Source organism: Boleophthalmus pectinirostris, unplaced genomic scaffold (genome assembly GCF_026225935.1).
Source record: "Boleophthalmus pectinirostris isolate CB_2022bp ecotype Guang Dong unplaced genomic scaffold, ASM2622593v1 HiC_scaffold_9, whole genome shotgun sequence".
NCBI classification, from domain to species: domain Eukaryota; kingdom Metazoa; phylum Chordata; class Actinopteri; order Gobiiformes; family Gobiidae; genus Boleophthalmus; species Boleophthalmus pectinirostris.
Window position 1 is genome coordinate 33,406,999 of NW_026571541.1, and position 23,448 is coordinate 33,430,446.

Consider the following 23,448-nt stretch of genomic DNA (forward strand, 5'->3'; position numbering starts at 1 on the left):
CTCTCTATGGACCTGTGTCTCTGCTCTGATGTCCTCTCCTTGCTCTGTGTCCTCCCTCCGTGGACCGGTGTCTCTGCTTTCATGTCCTCACTGTGGACCTGTGTCTCTGTTTTGATGTCCTCTCCCTGTGTGTCCTCTCTCTGCTCAGTTTTTATTTCTTGAAGCAGTGAGGACTCTTCTGTCTGCACACTCACAGCACTAAACTCTGGGCCAGACCTGAAAAATATAAGATACATTTGTATATTTCAGACCCAATATGAATATTTGTCATAGAAATGAATAAGAATTAATGAACAACAAAATAAAGAATTGCAGTTTGAAAGTGTCTGAGACTCACACTTGCAGCTGAATCTCCTCCTGTTTGATGTCGTATTCTTCTTTAATCTGCAGAGTCAGATCAGAACTCAGAGAGTGGAGCTGGACACCTGCAGGAGAAAAGAGAATACACACTTACACATACACGTGCAGTCTTGTGACACGAACACTCTGAACTTGTCTGTAGTCTATTTTAAGGGTGATGGGGTGTCTTTTCTGCTCATGAACTTGTCAATGGGTCAGTGACGTTTTGCAGTTTTCAAATGCTCAAAAAATGAAAATATAAATGCATACAAAATATGTAGATTTTCTGGTATATTTAAGAGTATATTTTATCATTTCATACTGTATGTGCCTCTGCATTTAAAGCCAGGGCCATTCACTAGTAGATATTTGTAGGGTTGTCCCGAATCAGCACCGATCACGTGACTGTGGACTTGATCCGGACTCGGCCGTTATGGTCCAATCAGGTATCGGATAAATAATATACGTATATGACACACAGCGCACACAGGACACACAGCACACAACAGTTTTGTTTTTTTTTAACTGAGGTGCAGGATTTGCTCAGGGACGTCCTGTTAGCGCGACTGTCTGTCCCAGTGCCGGGACTTTTGGGCCGTGCCATACTCGGGCACTGTTCCTTGGCCTGTGTTCACACCTGCGCATTTACGCCATGCGATTACGTCATTGCATGGCGCTGTTTGCATGTTGCGCAACAGAGCTGGCGCTTTTGGCGGGGAGGGTGGGAAAAGCGGCATGGAGTGTTGATTGTGCGGTGGGACTGATGTTGCGGTGCGCGCTCCACGGTGGGTATGTGGGTTTGTGGATGTGGCGGCGGTGCGGGGGAGAGGGGGCGGCCGGGGGAGAGAGGCTGTGGGGCTTCTGTCATCTCGTTTTTTAGTTGGTAAGATTTTATATTATTTGGATTTCATAGATGAGCCTAAATGTTTCAAATGTAAAGCACAGGCTTCCATATAATATCAAATATACAAACTGTAGATTGTGCAGAGTCTAGTCTCTGATCTGATTCTGGTCTGGTTCCTGTTTTGTCCAGTTCATTAAATATACTAAGTTACACATTCCAAGACCAGACTGTGGTAAAAGTAAAGATTTTAAAGATTAAAGTTAATAAAATTAAAGTTTTGTACATTTGATTTTTCACAAGTTCAGCCCAAATACTACACATGAAATCTGATCCCCCACACATCCTGGATCTTATTCTTTGCTCTTAGTTCATTTCATAATGTTTTATAGACGTATCGGATCGGGACTCGGTATCGGCAGATACTCAAAATCAAATGACTCGGACTCGGGGGCAAAAAAATGTGATCGAGACATCCCTAGATATTTGTAGAAATAAGTATATCCTATTTAAATTTGCACTTATTGATGTACTGCCAACTTACATAGCAATCTGCAGACCTGTTGCTGGTCCAGCTCTTGTATTGTCGGGGTAATGTCGTCTGCTAGAGGCCCAAGTCTTTGTGGATCATCGGGTCTTGATGGGTGACTATCAGCCATTCCTCTTTGATACAAAAGCCTTGATCGCAGAATAAGTGCCTGCAGATCATGGATGTATTTGTACTCTTTTGGGGCTTTGTATGTGCACAAACGCCACATCTTTGTCCTCTTGTTGTAAAGCTTTCCCTTTCTAGACAGAAATAAGAGACATGCACAACTGGTTATAAATTTACACTCAGCTATGTGCAAATGATTTTTTCCTAATGTAAATGTATTATGTATATATAAATATATTGTTGCTTGAAAATACATACTGTGTGGAGCCGTCCTTTGTCCTCCTGGGTCCTCTGTTTAGATGATTGTTGTAGTCCAGCGATGCCAAGTAGACTCGTGCCTCATAAACCTTCTTGGAGAATGCAAAGCGTTTTCCAGCGTACATCAAGACATGATTGTGGAATGACTCCAGCTCTGCAGTGGACCTTAGTGCGACAATTGGACAAAATATTGGTTTAAAGTGGGTAGTACTCAGTTACATTTACTTTGAGTAAAAGTTTAGGTTACTCCTCCCTTATGATAAGTCTATAGTTGACAAAGGTTTGTGTTGACAATATTAAATGATTGGCACATTTGTGTTTTTGTTCCTTCCAATTACATCAATTTGAAATTATAAATCAGACGTTACACTCTTACAATTAATGTTGCTAGATTTTTTTCCCCCTTGGATCACTGCTTTGTACTTCTACTCACTGTGGAGTACATTTTTGCTACTCTACCCATCTCTGTGTAACACATAAGCCTACCTAAAAGACAGGAACTTTGTGACAGTCTTCAGCCATCGTGAATCCATCATTAAATCACGCAGCCGCTGGTGAGCCACAGAGCCCTCTGGAATCAGTGGCTTGTTCCTTTCGCTTTCCAACGGGTCATGACGACAAGAGCCAAAGCACCGCTGATGAACACCAGTCACATGATGTAAAAGTCCAGTCCACAGGTCCTGAAGTATGAGAAATAGGATTATAACTGTAATCGCGTTCTTACATGTGATGATAATGACATTTTGTATAATCCCTCATTCATCCAGGGATGCACCAAAGTAGAAACAGTTTGAAAGATGGTCAAATGCAATTTCTACAATGCAAATCAAAGCAGGCCTGAAATTACGTCTTTCTTTTGTATTTACCATGAAGTGTTCATATGTTTCAGCTCTTTTACAGCAGTACCAGAAGTGGTTTGTTATATCCCTGTTCCAGGTGAGCAGCAAGGAGCACTCCTTTTGACGTCCAGCCTAATCACACAAACAAATTATTATACAATGTAAAAAAATGTATTTATAATATAAAAATATGTATTAATTATAAAAAAAATAAACATACAGCCAAAATCTTTTTGCTGAGATTTTTAGCACCATCCCAGACGTCCAGTGAGTGTTTTATTCCTTTGTCTTTGTATTCTCCACTCTCTGTAATTAAACAAATCCACAAATTATATCACTATTATTCACTGCACACTCAAAAGTCTTTTAAAAATATAAACCACTTACTGAACAGTGAAGATATCTGAGAATGTGCATCAGTGCAAACTTCTTTGACTGTCAAGTCTTTCATGATTTTGTCCATGCATTTTAGGAAACAGTGCTTCTCCGTGGAGACAGAGTTTGTTCGGGTCTCTCGTTTGTCAGAGCTGTGCATGTAAACAATCTTCTTTGTCTCATTGTCCATCATGGCGTACGTGCAGTATTGTGCACAAACTCCTGGACTATCCATCCGACCATCACCTGTGCAAAGAAAAAAGGTCAACAAAGATTAAGTGCTTGTGAAAGGCATGTGACAAATTAATGTTAGGAACTGTATGAAATAAAGTGTCAATCACTCACCAAGCAACACAACAGGATCTTTCTCTTTTAACTCATTAATGATCCCCTCAGTGTCTTTCTTCCAGAAGTCGGCAATGTTATCCACACAGAAGCCATCTTGGATCTTGTGGAATGTTCTGGCATCAATCATTCCCATATTCATAAATTTAAAGAGAAGCGCCACTTTTCGGAAGTCATTTCCAGACAATAAGACATTAACACCCAGCATGAAGTCTCCTGCCAGCATACCACTTTTATAGTAGCGCTGGGAGCTCCACTTCCAAACGGTGTGCCCATTTGGACACATCTATGGAAAACAAAATTAAATAATGTGACTGCTGTGAATGCACAGTTGCCGCTACTCCCACTAATGTTGAGGAAAACAGCCTTTTCTCTTGTGTTCGTTAGTTTCTGCCTAGATAAAGAATATACTTGAAACAGAAATAAAGTCCAGATAATTTACTTATTCAAATATTACAGAGCAATAGTTGTAAGAGGAGTCTGTTCTGACATTCCCATGCAGAGACCCAATGTTTATACTTATACAATAAGTTTTATAAACAAACTATAGTGGGAGGCTACCATGGCTCTAATATTTTGCTTCTTGTATTACTACTTACTACTATTGCCACAAAACTACTCCTATTCTTGCTACTCCCAGTGATATTACACTGTATATAGTGTATTATTATTACCACGTGTTAATTTCATATTGTGGATTATTGCCATTGACTCACCCATTCTGCAGTTACAGCTGTGCATCTTCTTCTCAATGAAACTTCAAAGGGTTTTGCTGCATTGCAGGGCATCTTTGTGACAGGGTCATCAGCTGTGCATTTGTCCACAGGTAGGATTAAAAAGTCTAGAAGCTGCTTCAAGACATCATGATAGATGATGGATGCTTTTTGTCCCAAAACATCTTCCTCAGTGACAGCCATAGCAGTGTCAGGAGGAACGGCATCTTCCACTGTTTCACAGTCGTCAGGCTCATCATGGACCGTTTCATCCATGTGAATCTGTGGAAATGTGTCCAAACAAAACTGTTGTTTCAATGCACCTCCAGCCCTGTGGTGTGAAAATACAAATGCCATTAAGCAGAGTGTGGCAGCAAACGAACAATCTGATCAGTCTTCTATCCCCAAATATGCAAATATGCTAAGTACAATCGTTTGTGTTGGGGGTTGGAGTAAAACACTTCACACTCTCACAAAGCCAGTGTCATGCATACAGTTGAGGCTAGGAAAAAAACAAAGTACCGCAGACAAATTGGTGGTATGTAGTCAAACTCCTTTGTCTCATCCTCTTCAGAGGAAGACTGTCTTTGTGTTTCCATTTCTGGAGTCCAGGTTTCATCATCCCAGTCGATACTAAAAGCAATCATTTATTATCATTTACAATCAATTCACAAATGCAGGGATCTTAAAATTTTTATAATACACACATAGTATTTTGGAGACTGTTGAATTCTTCCTCATCTGGTTCATTTCTGGAGGTGGAGGGTCTGTACAATTTAAACAGTTTGTTACAATGTGAACAAATTCATACATTAAAAAATGAAGTGACAGGAGGTGCTTATTTTATGGAAAGTTTTATCTTATATTACCTAGCTTTTTTATGTGGTGCAGAAGTTTCTTCTTCACTGCTGCTGTCACTGGACAACACAAAAAAATCTGCATCCCTGAAAAGTGTAGACTGTTTAGATCTGTACAAATCTATTTAGATTAAGAAAATACTGACACAAAACATTCTTCCCCAGATATCACTGTAGTGATATAATAACCACCAAAACAGTAGACAAAAATATATTTGTAACCAACTCATTACCTGTCTGAGACCGATTCCTGAACAACAGTGGAAACTAGAGGCTGCGGGGGTCTCACCCATGGAGTTTCAGGTTGTGGGGCAGACGTGACATTATCATAACTGCAACAACATTCAGAGTTATAATAAAGTCAGGGTGACCAGATTTTCAAAATAAAAAACTGGGACATCTCTGGTTTGGGGTGGTTGGTAATAATAAAATTGTAAAATGAGTGAGTAATTAAGGAAAATTGTTATGCATTCTGCACAAATGTGAGTCAGTATAGTCACATTTTCTTTATGTTTTGGTAATTTTAAAGCAGCTTTTCTGTATTTTACCTAAACACATGACAATTTATGCCTTTACTGCTGGCAGGAATCAAATTGGTCAAAAATAGGGACTCCTGGGATATTTCTTGTATAAAACTGGGACAAATCATTTGTTTTGGATAAATCTGCTGGGACAGGGGACACAGGCCTCAGAAATGGGACTGTTCCGGGGAAATGGGGACGTCTGGTCACACTAAATATAGATTTACATTTACGTTTTAAATGAAGTAGTTTATTGTAGAAAACAAGTTCCTCGTCGCCACAACTACAACAAGCAGCAAAGGGACTTTTTCTTTGCATTAAATTATTATGTTTTCAGATACAGGATAATATCACATTCGTGTGGTGAAAAACATTTGTCAAGCTTTTGGAAATAGATGTACGTTTATAAATGATGAGCAGAAGTCACCTGTCCAGAAGAAATTTAGCGACCAACGCGTCCGTCTTTAGACCCTTCGTCTGCTTCAGTGCGCGCCATCGCTGGAAGGAATCTCCAAGAATCACTTTAGTTTTGCTTCGCTCCTTTTCCCCTTGTCTTCTTCTTTCAGCGACCTCAAAAACGGACTTTCTTTTGCGGCTAATTGGTAGTGGATTCATGTCTGCCATTGCAAAAAACGTTTTCACGTATCTGGTTCATAGAACTATAACAAAATCTGGAAAGTGAACCTAAAATAGTGTTGTATTGTTTTCAGTATCCCGTCCTCACTGGTGAATGGGTCCAAAAATAATTTTCTTTTCCGTATTTACTTCCTGAATAAGGACGAGCTCCTCCCACCTGTGTGACGTCTGTAACGTGCGTTTGAACCATAGATTTATAATAAAAACTTAATAAAAATAAATATAAAAATAATATACAAACGTTATTTAAAAAACTATATATATATATATATATATATATATATATATATATATATATATATATATATATATATATATATATATATATATATATACACATATATATATATATATATATATATATATATATATATATATATATATATATATATATATACAGTGTTGGGAAGGTTACTTTTAAAATGTAATCCCCTACAGATTACAGATTACACACCCCAAAATGTAGTTTGTAACGTAATCCATTAAATTACTTAAAGTGAGTAACGTAATCTGATTACTTTGGATTACTTGATATTGTCATGTTTTTTTAAACGACATGAATGTAGCAACCACATCCTGAAAATTCTTGTTTGTTGTCTTCAAATTGTCTGAGCCCAAGTCTCCATGAATAAGCAACTGTTTGCTGTAGAGAAACAAAGACCACGATATCTTTAATATAAGAGGTTTTGTCTGTTAAAAGACAGTAACAAGGTCTTTCCTTCATCATATTAAAAAATATTATTGATAGAGAAATAATTTTTTATATGAGATCACCTTAAATTATGTCAACCTACTGTTAGGTGTCATGTTGTTTAGACCTGGTTTAGTCCTGGTTTATTCCTGATTTTTAGTCCTGGTTTACTCCTGATTTTAGACCTGGTCTAGACCAGGTCTTTAGTTCTGGTTTAGTCGTGGTTTAGTCCTAGTTTAAACCTGGTTCAGTCCTGCTTTAGTCCTGGTTTAGTCCTGGATTAGTTCTGGTTTAGTCCTGGTGTTAGTTCTGGTTTAGAGGCGCACAGGAGGAACCTGTAACTTGGTCTTGTTTGACCTCCATGAAAACAGAAATGTTTAATGCCATACTGTGAAACATTCTAGATAAAAAAAAAATGCACCTTTAAATTAGGGCCGGGCACGTTAACACGTTCATTTTGCGTGATCTAATTAATTCATTATCGCCGACAATTATTTCAACACGGTTAACACAGTTTTTATTATTTATTTTTTATTGTAAACCTCTGTTGCTCACTGGCTTTTATTTTGAAAAAGTCCACCGCGAGCGTTTCTTTAAGTTAGATTTTTTTTCTTTACACTTTTTTCACTTTTTTCAGACCATGTGAGATGCAACGTGTCCGAGCCTACGTGGGCTTTGAGCTTCCGCGGGCTCTCGTTCCGACCACGAGCCGCGGGCTCTTCCAGATGCCCCTGAGGCATCCAAATAGAGGTGTCCAGTGTGGTTTTCGTTGCTGCGGTCTCGCTTACATTATGCCATTACAGGGTATTCGGAAGATTTCGCGATATGATCCCGCCCATAACTCAATGAAATATGATTGGCTAAGACAAGTGTCAATCTCAAACTTCGTTCCAGCTACCGAAGGTCCTGCAGGTGTTTGCAGGACAGTTTAGTTCAGCGCTGCAGGGGGAGTCACTGATTTACCCAAATACCACTGGAAAATAAATTGTGATTGGTCCATTTCCATTCCATTATATTAACCCTTTGTTTTCCAAGAAATATTAGTCCAAGTTTATAACAATGATCTAGAAATTATTACTAGTGTTGTGTTTATTATTCACTGAATAAAAAACATTGAAAAAAATATATTAGTAGTACAAAAATTCATTCAATATTTTTTCTTGAGCCTTCAGAATACCTTGAAGGCTCTGAGGGTTCCCCTGTGAAAGAAATGCTGTTTGCACAACAAATGTGTGGCTCTTTCATTTACATTTCCAATAAAAGTGCGCTATACGCTACTTTTTAATTCATTAATTGGTTTTGTGTATAACATGTGATTAATCACAATTAATTGCACTCGAACTCATGCGATTAATACGATTAATATTATTTACTTTTGCCCAGCCCTACTTTAGACATAGTTGGTCCAAAGTTAGGACAAGATAGAATAAAAGTCAAGGTGCACAACTGTCCAGGAAATAGCAGCTCTAGTTTAATAAATTCATAATAAAAATTGTGTTATCAAACTGTATTAACATTTTAATAGTGTATTCACAACACTGCTTTGGCGGATTTACACAATTTACACAAATGTGATCTGAAAATATCTATCTATAGCATTTATTTATAAAAAATCAACAAGAATGTGTTGTTTCTTGAGATGTCCCAGTGACCATTTATAAAATATTTTGCATTATTAAATTGCATTATATGAGACGATGCACAAGGTAAAATAGTAATATAATGAATGTATAAACAATTTACATTTCCTGACCCTTGGTTTATTTAAAAATTTAGGATTATCAAGTGCTAATTTTACAAAATGGATAAGTTTTGTCATAAATTAATATTAATCCATTGTCACATTTCTTTTTGGGGAAAGGATAACTAATTGTTTTCTTTTCTTCTATAATATTATTAAAGGGCCCACATTACACAATTTCAGACATCTCTCTGGCAACACTGCCGTTTTTTACTTTGGGCATTTCTTTCAGACATTAAGAATGTTTTCAGTTGTTCTGTGTTCTAAATCATAATATTAGAGCATTTTTAAGGCATAAAGCGTTCAGCATGACGGTGTATTTTAAACATAAAATGTAATTCTATAATAATTATATTGATAATATCAGTCTTGCAAATATTCTTGTTTGAGAAAAGAATTTAAATCAGTCAAAATGCATTAAAATATTAATTTTCTATAAACTATACTATATCCAAGTGATATCAGCCAATACACTATATATTTCTTTTTTAATAGTTCCTAATGCTGGTTTGGAGTCCTGGTTAACATGTGATGATACAAATGTGTTTAAAATTGCTGGAATTCCAGTAGTGAACAACACCGACACTGATAAGGTTTATTAGTTGTTTATGTATATACACATACAACAGTCTAAGCAGGGGCTCCCAGACTTCCTCACCCCGGACACTTCCTCCAGCTTTTCCGGGGGGACCCCGAGGTGTTCCTAGGCCAACCGAGAGACATAGTCCCTCCAGTGTGTCCTGGGTCTTTCCTGGGGCCTCCTCCCGCTGGGATACCCCCAGAGCAGCAGCCGAGGGAGACGCCCAGGAGGCCTCCGGAACAGATGCCCGAGCCTCAGCTGGTTTCACTCGACGCTGAGGAGCAGCGGCTCTACTCCGAGCTCCTCCCATGTGACTGAGCTCCTCACCCGATCTCTAAGGGAGCGCCCAGCCACCCTGCGGAAGAAACTCATTTCAGCCACTTGTATCCGCGATCTCGTCCTTTCGGTCATTATCCAGAGCTCATGACCACAGGTGAGGGGAGGAACGAAGATTTACCAGTAAATCGAGAGCTTTGCCTTTGGACTTAGCTCCCTCTTCACCACAACGGTACAATGCACCGATCCACCTGTCAATCTCACGCTCCGTCCTCCCTTCACTCATGAACAAGACCAGTGATACTTGAACTTCTCCACTTGAGGCAGGGGCCACACACATTCAATTTATAATGTATTTATTATCAAACCCCTTAAGATAATATAATGTATAAATAAAAAACAGAATGAAGTAGTCTTGGGAAAAAGAGTAAATCAATTTTTAATAGAGAATATACATATGATAAAGTGTTGTAACAGGCTGAACAGATGAATAGGCCTGTCTGGATTACACAGTTTAAAATGCTATATATTTTTGAAGAAAATACAGACAATAAATGATAATACTGAAACTAATTCATGCCATTGACACAACAGTAAATGTTGTAAATGTACAATAAAGTTACAAATACACAAACTGCAATAAATAAAAAGCAGAATGAACAATGACAAGGCTCACTGCAGCAGTTACAGAGAAAAGAGCCTCAATATTCCAGTGTAAATCAATCGTGTGTCCTCATATGTGTTTTGAGTTTAGAATTAACAGCAAACACTTTCTTGCAAACTGAACAGATGAATGGTTTCTCCCCTGTGTGGTCCTCGTATGTGACTCAAGATGAGCCTTTCGGGCAAATGTTTTCTTACAGACTGAACAGCTGAATGGTTTCTCCCCTGTGTGTGTCCTTGTGTGCCTTTTGAGATCAGAGCTTAGAGCAAACACTTTCTTGCAAACTGAACAGCTGAATGGTTTCTCCCCTGTGTGTGTCCTTGTGTGCCTTTTGAGATCAGAGCTTACAGCAAACACTTTCTTGCAAACTGAACAGCTGAATGGTTTCTCCCCTGTGTGGGTCCTCGTATGTGACTCAAGATGAGCCTTTCGGGCAAATGTTTTCTTACAGACTGAACAGCTGAATGGTTTCTCCCCTGTGTGTGTCCTTGTGTGCCTTTTGAGATCAGAGCTTAGAGCAAACACTTTCTTGCAAACTGAACAGCTGAATGGTTTCTCCCCTGTGTGGGTCCTCGTATGTGACTCAAGATGAGCCTTTCGGGCAAATGTTTTCTTACAGACTGAACAGCTGAATGGTTTCTCCCCTGTGTGTGTCCTCATATGTTTTTCAAGGTAACCCTTTTGAGCAAATGTTTTCTTACAGACTGAGCAACTGAATGGTTTCTCAGTTGTGTGTGTCATCAAATGTCCTTCAAGATTACTCTTTTGGGCAAATGTTTTCTTACAGACTGAACAGCTGAATGGTTTCTCCCCTGTATGTGTCCTCGTATGTAACTCAAGATGAGCCTTTTGGGCAAATGTTTTCTTACAGACTGAACAGCTGAATGGTTTCTCCCCTGTGTGGGTCCTCGTATGTAACTCAAGACAAGCCTTTCGGGCAAATGTTTTCTTACAGACTGAACAGCTGAATGGTTTCTCCGCTGTGTGGGTCCTCGTATGTAACTCAAGACAAGCCTTTCGGGCAAATGTTTTCTTACAGACTGAACAGCTGAATGGTTTCTCCCCTGTATGTGTCCTCGTATGTAACTCAAGACAAGCCTTTCGGGCAAATGTTTTCTTACAGACTGAACAGCTGAATGGTTTCTCCCCTGTATGTGTCCTTGTGTGCCTTTTGAGATCAGAGCTTACAGCAAACACTTTCTTGCAAACTGAACAGCTGAATGGTTTCTCCCCTGTGTGTGCCCTCATGTGTGTTTTCAGATGTGAGCGTACAGCAAACACTTTCTTACACACCGAACAGCTTACTTCCTCTCCTGTGTGAACTATGCTGTGTTTTTGTAGTTCATATTTAGATCCAAATTTCTTTTTACAAACCGAGCACTTGTGTTTCCTGCTCGCAGCTCCTTCGCCAATTCCTGACTTGTCTGCATTGTTCACAGTGGTGCTGGTCGCTGGTGCAGACTTGTTTTTTTTGTTTTGTGCCATGCTGCTTCTGGCTGTGGTCTGGACTTGGTGACTGTGGTGGTTTCCATCAGCCCCTGTGTCCATGTGTGCAGCTGAACAGTTGGTTGGAGGTCTCCAGTCTTCATCACTGTCAGTGTCAGTGTCACAAGAGTTCTGTGTGTCTCCTTTCATCTCTGAGAGGACGTTTGTCTCTACTCTGACGTCCTCTCCCTGTGTGTCCTCTCTATGGACCTGTGTCTCTGCTCTGATGTCCTCTCCTTGTGTGTCCTCTCTATGGACCTGTGTCTCTGCGCTGATGTCCTCTCCCTGTGTGTCCTCTCCGTGGACCTGTGTCTCTGCGTTCATGTCCTCAGTGTGGACCTGTGTCTCTGCTCTGATGTCCTCTCCTTGTGTGTCCTCTCCGTGGACCGGTGTCTCTGCTTTCATGTCCTCACTGTGGACCTGTGTCTCTGCTCTGATGTCCTCTCCCTGTGTGTCCTCTCTATGGACCTGTGTCTCTGCTCTGATGTCCTCTCCTTGTGTGTCCTCTCCGTGGACCTGTGTCTCTGCTCTGATGTCCTCTCCTTGTGTGTCCTCTCTATGGACCTGTGTCTCTGCTCTGATGTCCTCTCCTTGTGTGTCCTCTCCGTGGAACGGTGTCTCTGCTTTCATGTCCTCACTGAGGACCTGTGTCTCTGCTCTGATGTCCTCTCCTTGTGTGTCCTCTCCGTGGACCGGTGTCTCTGCTTTCATGTCCTCACTGTGGACCTGTGTCTCCGTTTTGATGTCCTCTCCCTGTGTGTCCTCTCTCTGCTCAGTTTTTATTTCTTGAAGCAGTGAGGACTCTTCTGTCTGCACACTCACAGCACTAAACTCTGGGCCAGACCTGAAAAATATAAGATACATTTGTATATTTCAGACCCAATATGAATATTTGTCATAGAAATGAATAAGAATTAATGAACAACAAAATAAAGAATTGCAGTTTGAAAGTGTCTGAGACTCACACTTGCAGCTGAATCTCCTCCTGTTTGATGTCGTATTCTTCTTTAATCTGCAGAGTCAGATCAGAACTCAGAGAGTGGAGCTGGACACCTGCAGGAGAAAAGAGAATACACACTTACACATACACGTGCAGTCTTGTGACACGAACACTCTGAACTTGTCTGTAGTCTATTTTAAGGGTGATGGGGTGTCTTTTCTGTTCATGAACTTGTCAATGGGTCAGTGACATTTTGCAGTTTTCAAATGCTCAAAAAATGAAAATATAAATGCATACAAAATATGTAGATTTTCTGGTATATTTAAGAGTATATTTTATCATTTCATACTGTATGTGCCTCTGCATTTAAAGCCAGGGCCATTCACTAGTAGATATTTGTAGGGTTGTCCCGAATCAGCACCGATCACGTGACTGGACTTGATCCGGACTCGGCCGTTATGGTCCAATCAGGTATCGGATAAATAATATACGTATATCCACACAGCGCACACAGGACACACAGCACACAACAGTTTTGTTTGTTTTTTAACTGAGGTGCAGGATTTGCTCAGGGACGTCCTGTTAGCGCGACTGTCTGTCCCAGTGCCGGGACTTTTGGGCCGTGCCATACTCGGGCACTGTTCCTTGGCCTGTGTTCACACCTGCGCATTTACGCCATGCGATTACGTCATTGCATGGCGCTGTTTGCATGTTGCGCAACAGAGCTGGCGCTTTTGGCGGGGAGGGTGGGAAAAGCTGCATGGAGTGTTGATTGTGCGGTGGGACTGATGTTGCGGTGCGCGCTCCACGGTGGGTATGTGGGTTTGTGGATGTGGCGGCGGTGCGGGGGAGAGGGGGCGGCCGGGGGAGAGAGGCTGTGGGGCTTCTGTCATCTCGTTTTTAGTTGGTAAGATTTTATATTATTTGGATTTCATAGATGAGCCTAAATGTTTCAAATGTAAAGCACAGGCTTCCATATAATATCAAATATACAAACTGTAGATTGTGCAGAGTCTAGTCTCTGATCTGATTCTGGTCTGGTTCCTGTTTTGTCCAGTTCATTAAATATACTAAGTTACACATTCCAAGACCAGACTGTGGTAAAAGTAAAGATTAAAGTTAATAAAATTAAAGTTTTGTACATTTGATTTTTCACAAGTTCAGCCCAAATACTACACATGAACTCTGATCCCCCACACATCCTGGATCTTATTCTTTGCTCTTAGTTAATTTCATAATGTTTTATAGACGTATCGGATCGGGACTCGGTATCGGCAGATACTCAAAATCAAATGACTCGGACTCGGGGGCAAAAAAATGTGATCGAGACATCCCTAGATATTTGTAGAAATAAGTATATCCTATTTAAATTTGCACTTATTGATGTACTGCCAACTTACATAGCAATCTGCAGACCTGTTGCTGGTCCAGCTCTTGTATTGTCGGGGTAATGTCGTCTGCTAGAGGCCCAAGTCTTTGTGGATCATCGGGTCTTGATGGGTGACTATCAGCCATTCCTCTTTGATACAAAAGCCTTGATCGCAGAATAAGTGCCTGCAGATCATGGATGTATTTGTACTCTTTTGGGGCTTTGTATGTGCACAAACGCCACATCTTTGTCCTCTTGTTGTAAAGCTTTCCCTTTCTAGACAGAAATAAGAGACATGCACAACTGGTTATAAATTTACACTCAGCTATGTGCAAATGATTTTTTCCTAATGTAAATGTATTATGTATATATAAATATATTGTTGCTTGAAAATACATACTGTGTGGAGCCGTCCTTTGTCCTCCTGGGTCCTCTGTTTAGATGATTGTTGTAGTCCAGCGATGCCAAGTAGACTCGTGCCTCATAAACCTTCTTGGAGAATGCAAAGCGTTTTCCAGCGTACATCAAGACATGATTGTGGAATGACTCCAGCTCTGCAGTGGACCTTAGTGCGACAATTGGTCAAAATATTGGTTTAAAGTGGGTAGTACTCAGTTACATTTACTTTGAGTAAAAGTTTAGGTTACTCCTCCCTTATGATAAGTCTATAGTTGACAAAGGTTTGTGTTGACAATATTAAATGATTGGCACATTTGTGTTTTTGTTCCTTCCAATTACATCAATTTGAAATTATAAATCAGACGTTACACTCTTACAATTAATGTTGCAAGATTTTTTTCCCCCTTGGATCACTACTTTGTACTTCTACTCACTGTGGAGTACATTTTTGCTACTCTACTCATCTCTGTGTAACACATAAACCTACCTAAAAGACAGGAACTTTGTGACAGTCTTCAGCCATCGTGAATCCATCATTAAATCACGCAGCCGCTGGTGAGCCACAGAGCCCTCTGGAATCAGTGGCTTGTTCCTTTCGCTTTCCAACGGGTCATGACGACAAGAGCCAAAGCACCGCTGATGAACACCAGTCACATGATGTAAAAGTCCAGTCCACAGGTCCTGAAGTATGAGAAATAGGATTATAACTGTAATCGCGTTCTCATATGAATAATGACATTTTGTATAATCCCTCATTCATCCAGGGATGCACCAAAGTAGAAACAGTTTGAAAGATGGTCAAATGCAATTTCTACAATGCAAATCAAAGCAGGCCTGAAATTACGTCTTTCTTTTGTATTTACCATGAAGTGTTCATATGTTTCAGCTCTTTTACAGCAGTACCAGAAGTGGTTTGTTATATCCCTGTTCCAGGTGAGCAGCAAGGAGCACTCCTTTTGACGTCCAGCCTAATCACACAAACAAATTATTATACAATGTAAAAAAATTGATTTATAATATAAAAATATGTATTAATTATAAAAAAATAAACATACAGCCAAAATCTTTTTGCTGAGATTTTTAGCACCATCCCAGACGTCCAGTGAGTGTTTTATTCCTTTGTCTTTGTATTCTCCACTCTCTGTAATTAAACAAATCCACAAATTATATCACTATTATTCACTGCACACTCAAAAGTCTTTTAAAAATATACACCACTTACTGAACAGTGAAGATATCTGAGAATGTGCATCAGTGCAAACTTCTTTGACTTTCAAGTCTTTCATGATTTTGTCCATGCATTTTAGGAAACAGTGCTTCTCCGTGGAGACAGAGTTTGTTCGGGTCTCTCGTTTGTCAGAGCTGTGCATGTAAACAATCTTCTTTGTCTCATTGTCCATCATGGCGTACGTGCAGTATTGTGCACAAACTCCTGGACTATCCATCCGACCATCACCTGTGCAAAGAAAAAAGGTCAACAAAGATTAAGTGCTTGTGAAAGGCATGTGACAAATTAATGTTAGGAACTGTATGAAATAAAGTGTCAATCACTCACCAAGCAACACAACAGGATCTTTCTCTTTTAACTCATTAATGATCCCCTCAGTGTCTTTCTTCCAGAAGTCGGCAATGTTATCCACACAGAAGCCATCTTGAATCTTGTGGAATGTTCTGGCATCAATCATTCCCATATTCATAAATTTAAAGAGAAGCGCCACTTTTCTGAAGTCGTTTCCAGACAATAAGACATTAACACCCAGCATGAAGTCTCCTGCCAGCATACCACTTTTATAGTAGCGCTGGGAGCTCCACTTCCAAACGGTGTGCCCATTTGGACACATCTATGGAAAACAAAATTAAATAATGTGACTGCTGTGAATGCACAGTTGCCGCTACTCCCACTAATGTTGAGGAAAACAGCCTTTTCTCTTGTGTTCGTTAGTTTCTGCCTAGATAAAGAATATACTTGAAACAGAAATAAAGTCCAGATAATTTACTTATTCAAATATTACAGAGCAATAGTTGTAAGAGGAGTTTGTGCTGACATTCCCATGCAGAGACTCAATGTTTATACTTATACAATAAGTTTTATAAACAAACTATAGTGGGAGGCTACCATGGCTCTAATATTTTGCTTCTTGTATTACTACTTACTACTATTGCCACAAAACTACTCCTATTCTTGCTACTCCCAGTGATATTACACTGTATATAGTGTATTATTATTACCACGTGTTAATTTCATATTGTGGATTATTGCCATTGACTCACCCATTCTGCAGTTACAGCTGTGCATCTTCTTCTCAATGAAACTTCAAAGGGTTTTGCTGCATTGCAGGGCATCTTTGTGACAGGGTCATCAGCTGTGCATTTGTCCACAGGTAGGATTAAAAAGTCTAGAAGCTGCTTCAAGACATCATGATAGATGATGGACGCTTTTTGTCCCAAAACATCTTCCTCAGTGACAGCCATAGCAGTGTCAGGAGGAACGGCATCTTCCACTGTTTCACAGTCGTCAGGCTCATCATGGACCGTTTCATCCATGTGAATCTGTGGAAATGTGTCCAAACAAAACTGTTGTTTCAATGCACCTCCAGCCCTGTGGTGTGAAAATACAAATGCCATTAAGCAGAGTGTGGCAGCAAACGAACAATCTGATCAGTCTTCTATCCCCAAATATGCAAATATGCTAAGTACAATCGTTTGTGTTGGGGGTTGGAGTAAAACACTTCACACTCTCACAAAGCCAGTGTCATGCATACAGTTGAGGCTAGGAAAAAAACAAAGTACCGCAGACAAATTGGTGGTATGTAGTCAAACTCCTTTGTCTCGTCCTCTTCAGAGGAAGACTGTCTTTGTGTTTCCATTTCTGGAGTCCAGGTTTCATCATCCCAGTCGATACTAAAAGCAATCATTTATTATCATTTACAATCAATCCACAAATGCAGGGCTCTTAAAATTTTAATAATACACACATAGTATTTTGGAGACTGTTGAATTCTTCCTCATCTGGTTCATTTCTGGAGGTGGAGGGTCTGTACAATTTAAACAGTTTGTTACAATGTGAACAAATTCATACATTAAAAAATGAAGTGACAGGAGGTGCTTATTTTATGGAAAGTTTTATCTTATATTACCTAGCTTTTTTATGTGGTGCAGAAGTTTCTTCTTCACTGCTGCTGTCACTGGACAACACAAAAAAATCTGCATCCCTGAAAAGTGTAGACTGTTTAGATCTGAAATCTATTTAGATTAAGAAAAATATTGACACAAAACATTCTTCCCCAGATATCACTGTAGTGATATAATAACCACCAAAACAGTAGACAAAAATATTTTTGTAACCAACTCATTACCTGTCTGAGACCGATTCCTGAACAACAGTGGAAACTAGAGGCTGCGGGGGTCTCACCCATGGAGTTTCAGGTTGTGGGGCAGATGTGACATTATCATAACTGCAACAACATTCAGAGTTATAATAAAGTCAGGGTGACCAGATTTTCAAAATAAAAAACTGGGACATCTCTGGTTTGGGGTGGTTGGTAATAATAAAATTGTGAAATGAGTGGGTAATTAAGGAAAATTTTTATGCATTCTGCACAAATGTGAGTCAGTATAGTCACATTTTCTTTATGTTTTGGTCATTTTTAAGCAGCTTTTCTGTATTTTACCTAAACACATGACAATTTATGCCTTTTTGCTGCTGGCAGGAATCAAATTGGTGAAAAATATGGACTCCTGGGATATTTCTTGTATAAAACTGGGACAAATCATTTGTTTTGGATAAATCTGCTGGGACAGGGGACACAGGGCTCAAAACTGGGACTGTTCCGGGGAAGTAGGGACATCTGGTCAAACTAAATAAAGATTTACATTTACGTTTTAGATGAAGTAGTTTATTGTAGAAAACAAGTTCCTCGTCGCCACAACTACAACAAGCAGCAAAGGGACTTTTTCTTTGCATTAAATTATTATGTTTTCAGATACAGGATAATATCACATTCGTGTGGTGAAAAACATTTGTCAAGCTTTTGGAAATAGATGTACGTTTATAAATGATGAGCAGAAGTCACCTGTCCAGAAGAAATTTAGCGACCAACGCGTCCGTCTTTAGACCCTTCGTCTGCTTCAGTGCGCGCCATCGCTGGAAGGAATCTCCAAGAACCACTTTAGTTTTGCTTCGCTCCTTTTCCCCTTGTCTTCTTCTTTCAGCGACCTCAAAAACGGACTTTCTTTTGCGTCTAACTGGTAGTGGATTCATGTCTGCCATTGCAACAAACTTCTGGCTGCAGTTATTTTAATAGCTCTATGGGATGCGGCTCCATTCTCCACCGGAAACACGTCACCTCCACTTTTGTAAATAAGGAAGTACACCCGAACCATCGATCTATTTTATTTTTTTTTGTTTTTATTTCTTTTTAATATAAAAGCGAACATAACACAATTGTAGAATGATCTGAAAGTTTTTGCTAGCTTATTGGTCCTTTTTTGAATTAGTTTAATTTATTCTTGTATAAAATCTTTGAAATTGCCGCTTTTATATATGTTTTTATTTACTTTTTTTGTTTTCTTTTTGTTTTTTATGCATTGATTTTATTTTCGTGTGACCTATTTACTTTTATAAGGTGCCATTTTGTTTGTATCTAAATATCTTAAAAAAAAAAAAAAAAGTCTTGAATGATTCCGATGCTGCTTGTAAAAGGGATATTTATATGTGAATATCTTTTTATTCACTGTTGTGTTTTTTTATGCAGTTATTCTATTTTCGTGTGACCTGTTTAATTTAATTTTTGGCCTTAAAATTAACTATTATCCCACACTGATGAATTTGTGACGGCTCCTACACCCACGCGGTGTAAAGTGACAATTAGAAAAGTTATAAATTATGACAAAAAAAAAAGATGTATCGTGTTATCACTGTGCGCGGATTCCTATGCCATGTGCACGGCGCCACCTAGCGGACCGGACTATGCTAAAACATTTTCTTACACGATTTTATGTTATGTTATTATTTTATGTTTTATGTATGTTATTTATGCATTTATTCATTTATAATTATGTATTACGGCTGTGATTTAATGTTCTGTCATACTTCATATAGTTAAAAAATATAAATGACTTGGAGAGAGATCAATTTAATGCTATGTGGAACATTATGGGGAAAAAATAAAGGGGCATTATGTAACTTTCTGGTTGGGGGTCAGTCACCTGCGTGTTTTTATGGATACATCACTGCTCTGCCTGGACATTAAACAGCTCTACTTTACATTTATTCAATTACAGGTCATTTTATAGCTCAAAAATATCGTGAAAAAAAAAAAAAAAAAAAAAAAAAAGCATTCTGGTCATGAGTGGCGTTGTCTCTCCACAGATCTGACATGTAATTGGTTGGTCTGGTTTGGTCTCCATGAAGACAAAAATGTTAAATACTGTGAAACATTCTGTATAAAAAAAATGCACCTTTAAACTAGTGCTGTCATGCAATTAAAAAAATTGAGAGATTAATTAATTATGATCTGTAATTAATTAATCTAATTAATCTCATTTTAATCTCACCTAAAAATTGCTGAGAAAAGCCTTCAATTTGAGGTATTTTCATTTAAATTCATTATTACATTATTGTGGCAGATCAAAAGACCAATATAGATTTAAAAAAGTGAATTTATAAAGTCATTTATTGTTTAACAAATTTTCACAAATTGGCTGTTGAGCCCAAGTCTCCATGAATAAGAAACTGTTTGCTGTAAAGTAGCAAAGACGAGGAAATCTGAACATAATAACTTTTGTCTAATTAAAGACAATAAAAAGTCCAGTCTTTCCTTAACCATATTAAAAATATTATTGATAGAGAAATGCTTTATATATGAGATCACTGGTTTTAGTCCTTGTTTTAGTCCTGGTTTAGACCTGCTTTAGTCCTACTTTAGTCCTAGTTTAGTCCTGGAATGGATTAATCCTGGTTTTAGTCCTGGTTTTAGTTCTGGTTTTAGTTCTGGTTTTAGTTCTGGTTTAGTCCTGGTTTAGACCTGGTTTTAGTTCTGGTTTTAGTTCTGGTTTAGTCCTGGTTTAGACCTGGTTTTAGTTCTGGTTTTAGTTCTGGTTTAGTCCTGGTTTAGACCTGGTTTAGACCTGGTTTTAGTTCTGGTTTTAGTTCTGGTTTAGTCCTGGTTTAGTCCTGGTTTAGACCTAGTTTAGTCCTGGACTGGGTAAGTCCTGGTTTTCAGTCTTGGTGTTTAGTTCTGGTTTAGAGGCTCACAGGAGGAAGCGCGGTTTACGCCGCGTACGCGAGAAAACACGATCCACACGCGGCTCACGGGAGCACGTCGGTGTCCGCGCAGTGTCTACGGAAGGAAACGTGGTCCTGCGCGTTCTCAGGTTAATGACGATGATGAAGTGTGTGTGTGTTGTGTGTTTGTGTGTGTGTGTTTGTGTGTGTTTGTGTTTGTGTGTGTGTTTGTTTGTGTGTGTTTGTGTGTGTTTGTGTGTTTGTGTGCGTGTCCCCTCATGTGGCAGGTCACAGTAGTGCAGACATCATGAGTTTATGCAGGTTGTTTTCACCAGTGACGTTTAAGTTGTAGGCGATTTTATATTTGTTATTTTCTTTTTATATTTACGTCGGGAGAATAATTTCCAAGACACGAATGTGTTTTTACCTGTGCACTGCTGCCTCTGTTCTACTGGCTCTTCGACCTCGTCCATTGTGCGACTGACGCCGCCAACGTTAACATGACGTTTACATCGCTCTTACTGCGCGCGTTTTGTGTGGGTTTCCGGCAATGAGTGGAATTACCGAAATAAAAAAATGTATAAATGTGTTTTTTTTGTGTGTCTGTTGTTGTCCCAACAACACATATAAACAGGTTTTATAATAAAGCAACTCACATACAGAAACACTAAAGTTAGAGATTAAAAATGAGATTAACGCGATTAAAAAACATAATGCGCTAAATATGACTGTAATTAATTAATCGCAATTAACGCGATAATTTGACACCCCTAGTTTAAACATAGTTGGTCCAAAGTTAGGACAAGATAGAATAAAAGTGAAGGTGCACAACTGTCCAGGAAATAGCAGCTCTAGTTTAATAAATTCATAATAAAAATCGTGTTTTCAAACTGTATTAACATTTTAATAGTGTATTCACAACACTGCTTTGGCGTATTTACACAATTTACACAAATGTGATCTGAAAATATCTATCTATAGCATTTATTTATAAAAAATCAACAAGAATGTGTTGTTTCTTGAGATGAAGTCCCAGTGACCAAAATAGTAATATAATGAATGTATATACAATTTACATTTTCTGACTCTTGGTTTGTTTAAAAATTTAGGATTATCAGTGCTAATTTTACAAAATTAATAAGTTTGGTCATAAATTATTTTGGGGAAAGGATAAATATAACTGTTTTTTTTTTTTTTCTACAATATTACTACAGTCTACTATTTTAAAGGGCCCACATTACACGATTTCAGACATCGCTGTGGGAACACTGTGCATTTTTTTAGTTTGGGCATTCGTGTCAGACATGAAGAATGTTTTCAGTTGTTCTATGGCTTGGTTATTTTTGTCACATTTAAAATATCCATTTGTGCTTTTATGGTAAAGGACTTTAACAGTCAAGGCAACATTCTGAAAGTTCAGTCGAGTTTTTGTTGAATAATCCACGTCTGTGGTGTGAAACATCAGCACCAAAACTATCTTCTTCTCCTTTGCTTTCTCTGAAAAAAACAGACAAAAATCATAATATTAGAGCATTTTTAAGGCATAAAGCATTCAGCATGACGGTGTATTTTAAACATAAATTGTAATTCTATAATAATTATATTGATAATATCAATCAGTAACTCCTGGCTAATATTTTTGTTTGAGAAAAGAATTACATTAAAGTCAGTCAAAATGCATTAAAATATGAATTTACTATAAGCTATACTATATTCAAGTGATACCAGCCATTACACTATATATATTTCTTTTTTGGTTTTATTGTTAATTTGACCTGGCTGCTTATGTGTGGTTTTGCCTGTTGGAAAGTGGAATTATGTTTTATTATATAACAGTATTTACCTGGAATAGCTGCCAAGGCCGCCTCCACGTCTGTCTGAATGCGAGAAATGACGGGACAGAAGAGCAGGACCCACTCATAGTCAGTGAGATGTTCACGCGCATTTACCAACTTCAGAATCTTCTCATGAGCACCATAAGTTTCTGCTGCTATTACTGTTTTGACCTTCACTTTGTGTTGTGGACAACAGAAAGAAAACCAGCTCAATTTGTCTGAAAGACAAATTAGATATAATATCTTCAATGCTTTATTTTTTTAAAACTTCAGAATATTTAACTTGTAGGCTGCAGTTCACTCACCTTGCTTTAGCTTGTGCATTTCAGTCACCAGTGCTGTGAGCAGTGTTTTCACTTCTTCCTCCTCTATTGGTCTTTTCTCATAACAGCTGTTTACAAGTTTGTCAGCACCTTCAGCAGAAAGAAGAGAGTTTACAAAATAATCCCTGAAATAAAACAAATAAAAACCATAATGTGCAGTAATGAAACAAACATTGAAATAAATCACGAGATGCAACAGTTTCGAGTTGATGTAGGAGTTTGTTCATTTCAGTCTGGAACAGAAAAGAATCACACACACCTTAGAATCCAATGTGAGGATTTAATTTTTATGCAAATGTAAACATGTCACTCACATTTGTCTTCACCTCATCAAGAGTATCGGGGTTTTCAGTCGACATTCTGCAATTTCAACCAAAAAACACCAAAAAACGTATTTAAAATTATTCACTTCCGTCTGTGTTATCAGTGCAGTGTTATTTCATTGTTGTTTTGATGCCAGTGCAGTCCTGTTCTCTCTTATAACCTCACCTTGGTTTCATAAACATCGGGGCTCAGTCTGCAGGGCACTGCTCTCTGCAT

The 23,448-nt window shown here is 38.6% G+C and overlaps 3 protein-coding genes across 3 annotated transcripts in view; all 3 read right to left on the reverse strand.

Moving 5' to 3' along the window:
* Nucleotides 1-6,524, reverse strand: part of LOC129412618 (uncharacterized) — a 6,980-nt gene extending 456 nt beyond the window's left edge. The window contains exons 1-15 of the mRNA XM_055166711.1: nt 6,171-6,524; nt 5,456-5,554; nt 5,235-5,309; nt 5,073-5,132; nt 4,888-4,998; nt 4,369-4,696; nt 3,653-3,938; nt 3,320-3,553; nt 3,153-3,238; nt 2,960-3,064; nt 2,580-2,773; nt 2,094-2,258; nt 1,725-1,969; nt 338-425; nt 13-216 (exon numbers count right to left, since the gene is read on the reverse strand). Of these exons, the coding sequence (XP_055022686.1) occupies nt 13-216; nt 338-425; nt 1,725-1,969; nt 2,094-2,258; nt 2,580-2,773; nt 2,960-3,064; nt 3,153-3,238; nt 3,320-3,553; nt 3,653-3,938; nt 4,369-4,696; nt 4,888-4,998; nt 5,073-5,132; nt 5,235-5,309; nt 5,456-5,554; nt 6,171-6,367 (2,477 nt within the window). The 5' untranslated portion in view covers nt 6,368-6,524. The remainder of the gene's footprint in view (nt 1-12; nt 217-337; nt 426-1,724; nt 1,970-2,093; nt 2,259-2,579; nt 2,774-2,959; nt 3,065-3,152; nt 3,239-3,319; nt 3,554-3,652; nt 3,939-4,368; nt 4,697-4,887; nt 4,999-5,072; nt 5,133-5,234; nt 5,310-5,455; nt 5,555-6,170) is intronic.
* Nucleotides 6,525-10,080: 3,556 nt separating this feature from the next.
* On the reverse strand, nt 10,081-18,798 carry LOC110161101 (uncharacterized). The gene is given in 16 exon segments (XM_055166882.1): nt 10,081-10,484; nt 10,487-12,660; nt 12,782-12,869; nt 14,157-14,401; nt 14,526-14,690; nt 15,012-15,205; nt 15,388-15,492; nt 15,580-15,665; nt 15,747-15,980; nt 16,080-16,365; nt 16,796-17,123; nt 17,315-17,425; nt 17,500-17,559; nt 17,662-17,736; nt 17,881-17,979; nt 18,598-18,798. Coding segments are annotated over 16 exon segments (4,545 nt in total). The 5' UTR covers nt 18,795-18,798; the 3' UTR covers nt 10,081-10,386.
* A 2,976-nt stretch (nt 18,799-21,774) lies between these two features.
* On the reverse strand, nt 21,775-23,344 carry LOC110161100 (uncharacterized). Its single transcript, XM_020925814.2, has 5 exons — nt 23,223-23,344; nt 23,081-23,141; nt 22,891-22,998; nt 22,594-22,803; nt 21,775-22,247 (listed from the first exon to the last, which is right to left on the reverse strand). Exons 1-5 carry the CDS (start codon nt 23,265-23,267, stop codon nt 21,988-21,990), a joined length of 684 nt encoding a protein of 227 aa, XP_020781473.2. The 5' UTR covers nt 23,268-23,344; the 3' UTR covers nt 21,775-21,987.
* Between the last annotated feature and the right edge of the window lie 104 nt (nt 23,345-23,448).

Coding starts and splice junctions, on each gene's coding strand:
- LOC110161100 (XM_020925814.2), bottom strand. CDS start 23,267: ATGTCGACTGAAAACCCCGATACTCTTGATGAGGTGAAGACAAAT. Junction 22,999..23,080: donor ATCTCGTGATTTATTTCAAT/GTTTGTTTCATT, acceptor TTTCTGCTGAAG/GTGCTGACAAACTTGTAAAC. Junction 22,248..22,593: donor GGCCTTGGCAGCTATTCCAG/GTAAATACTGTT, acceptor TGTTTTTTTCAG/AGAAAGCAAAGGAGAAGAAG.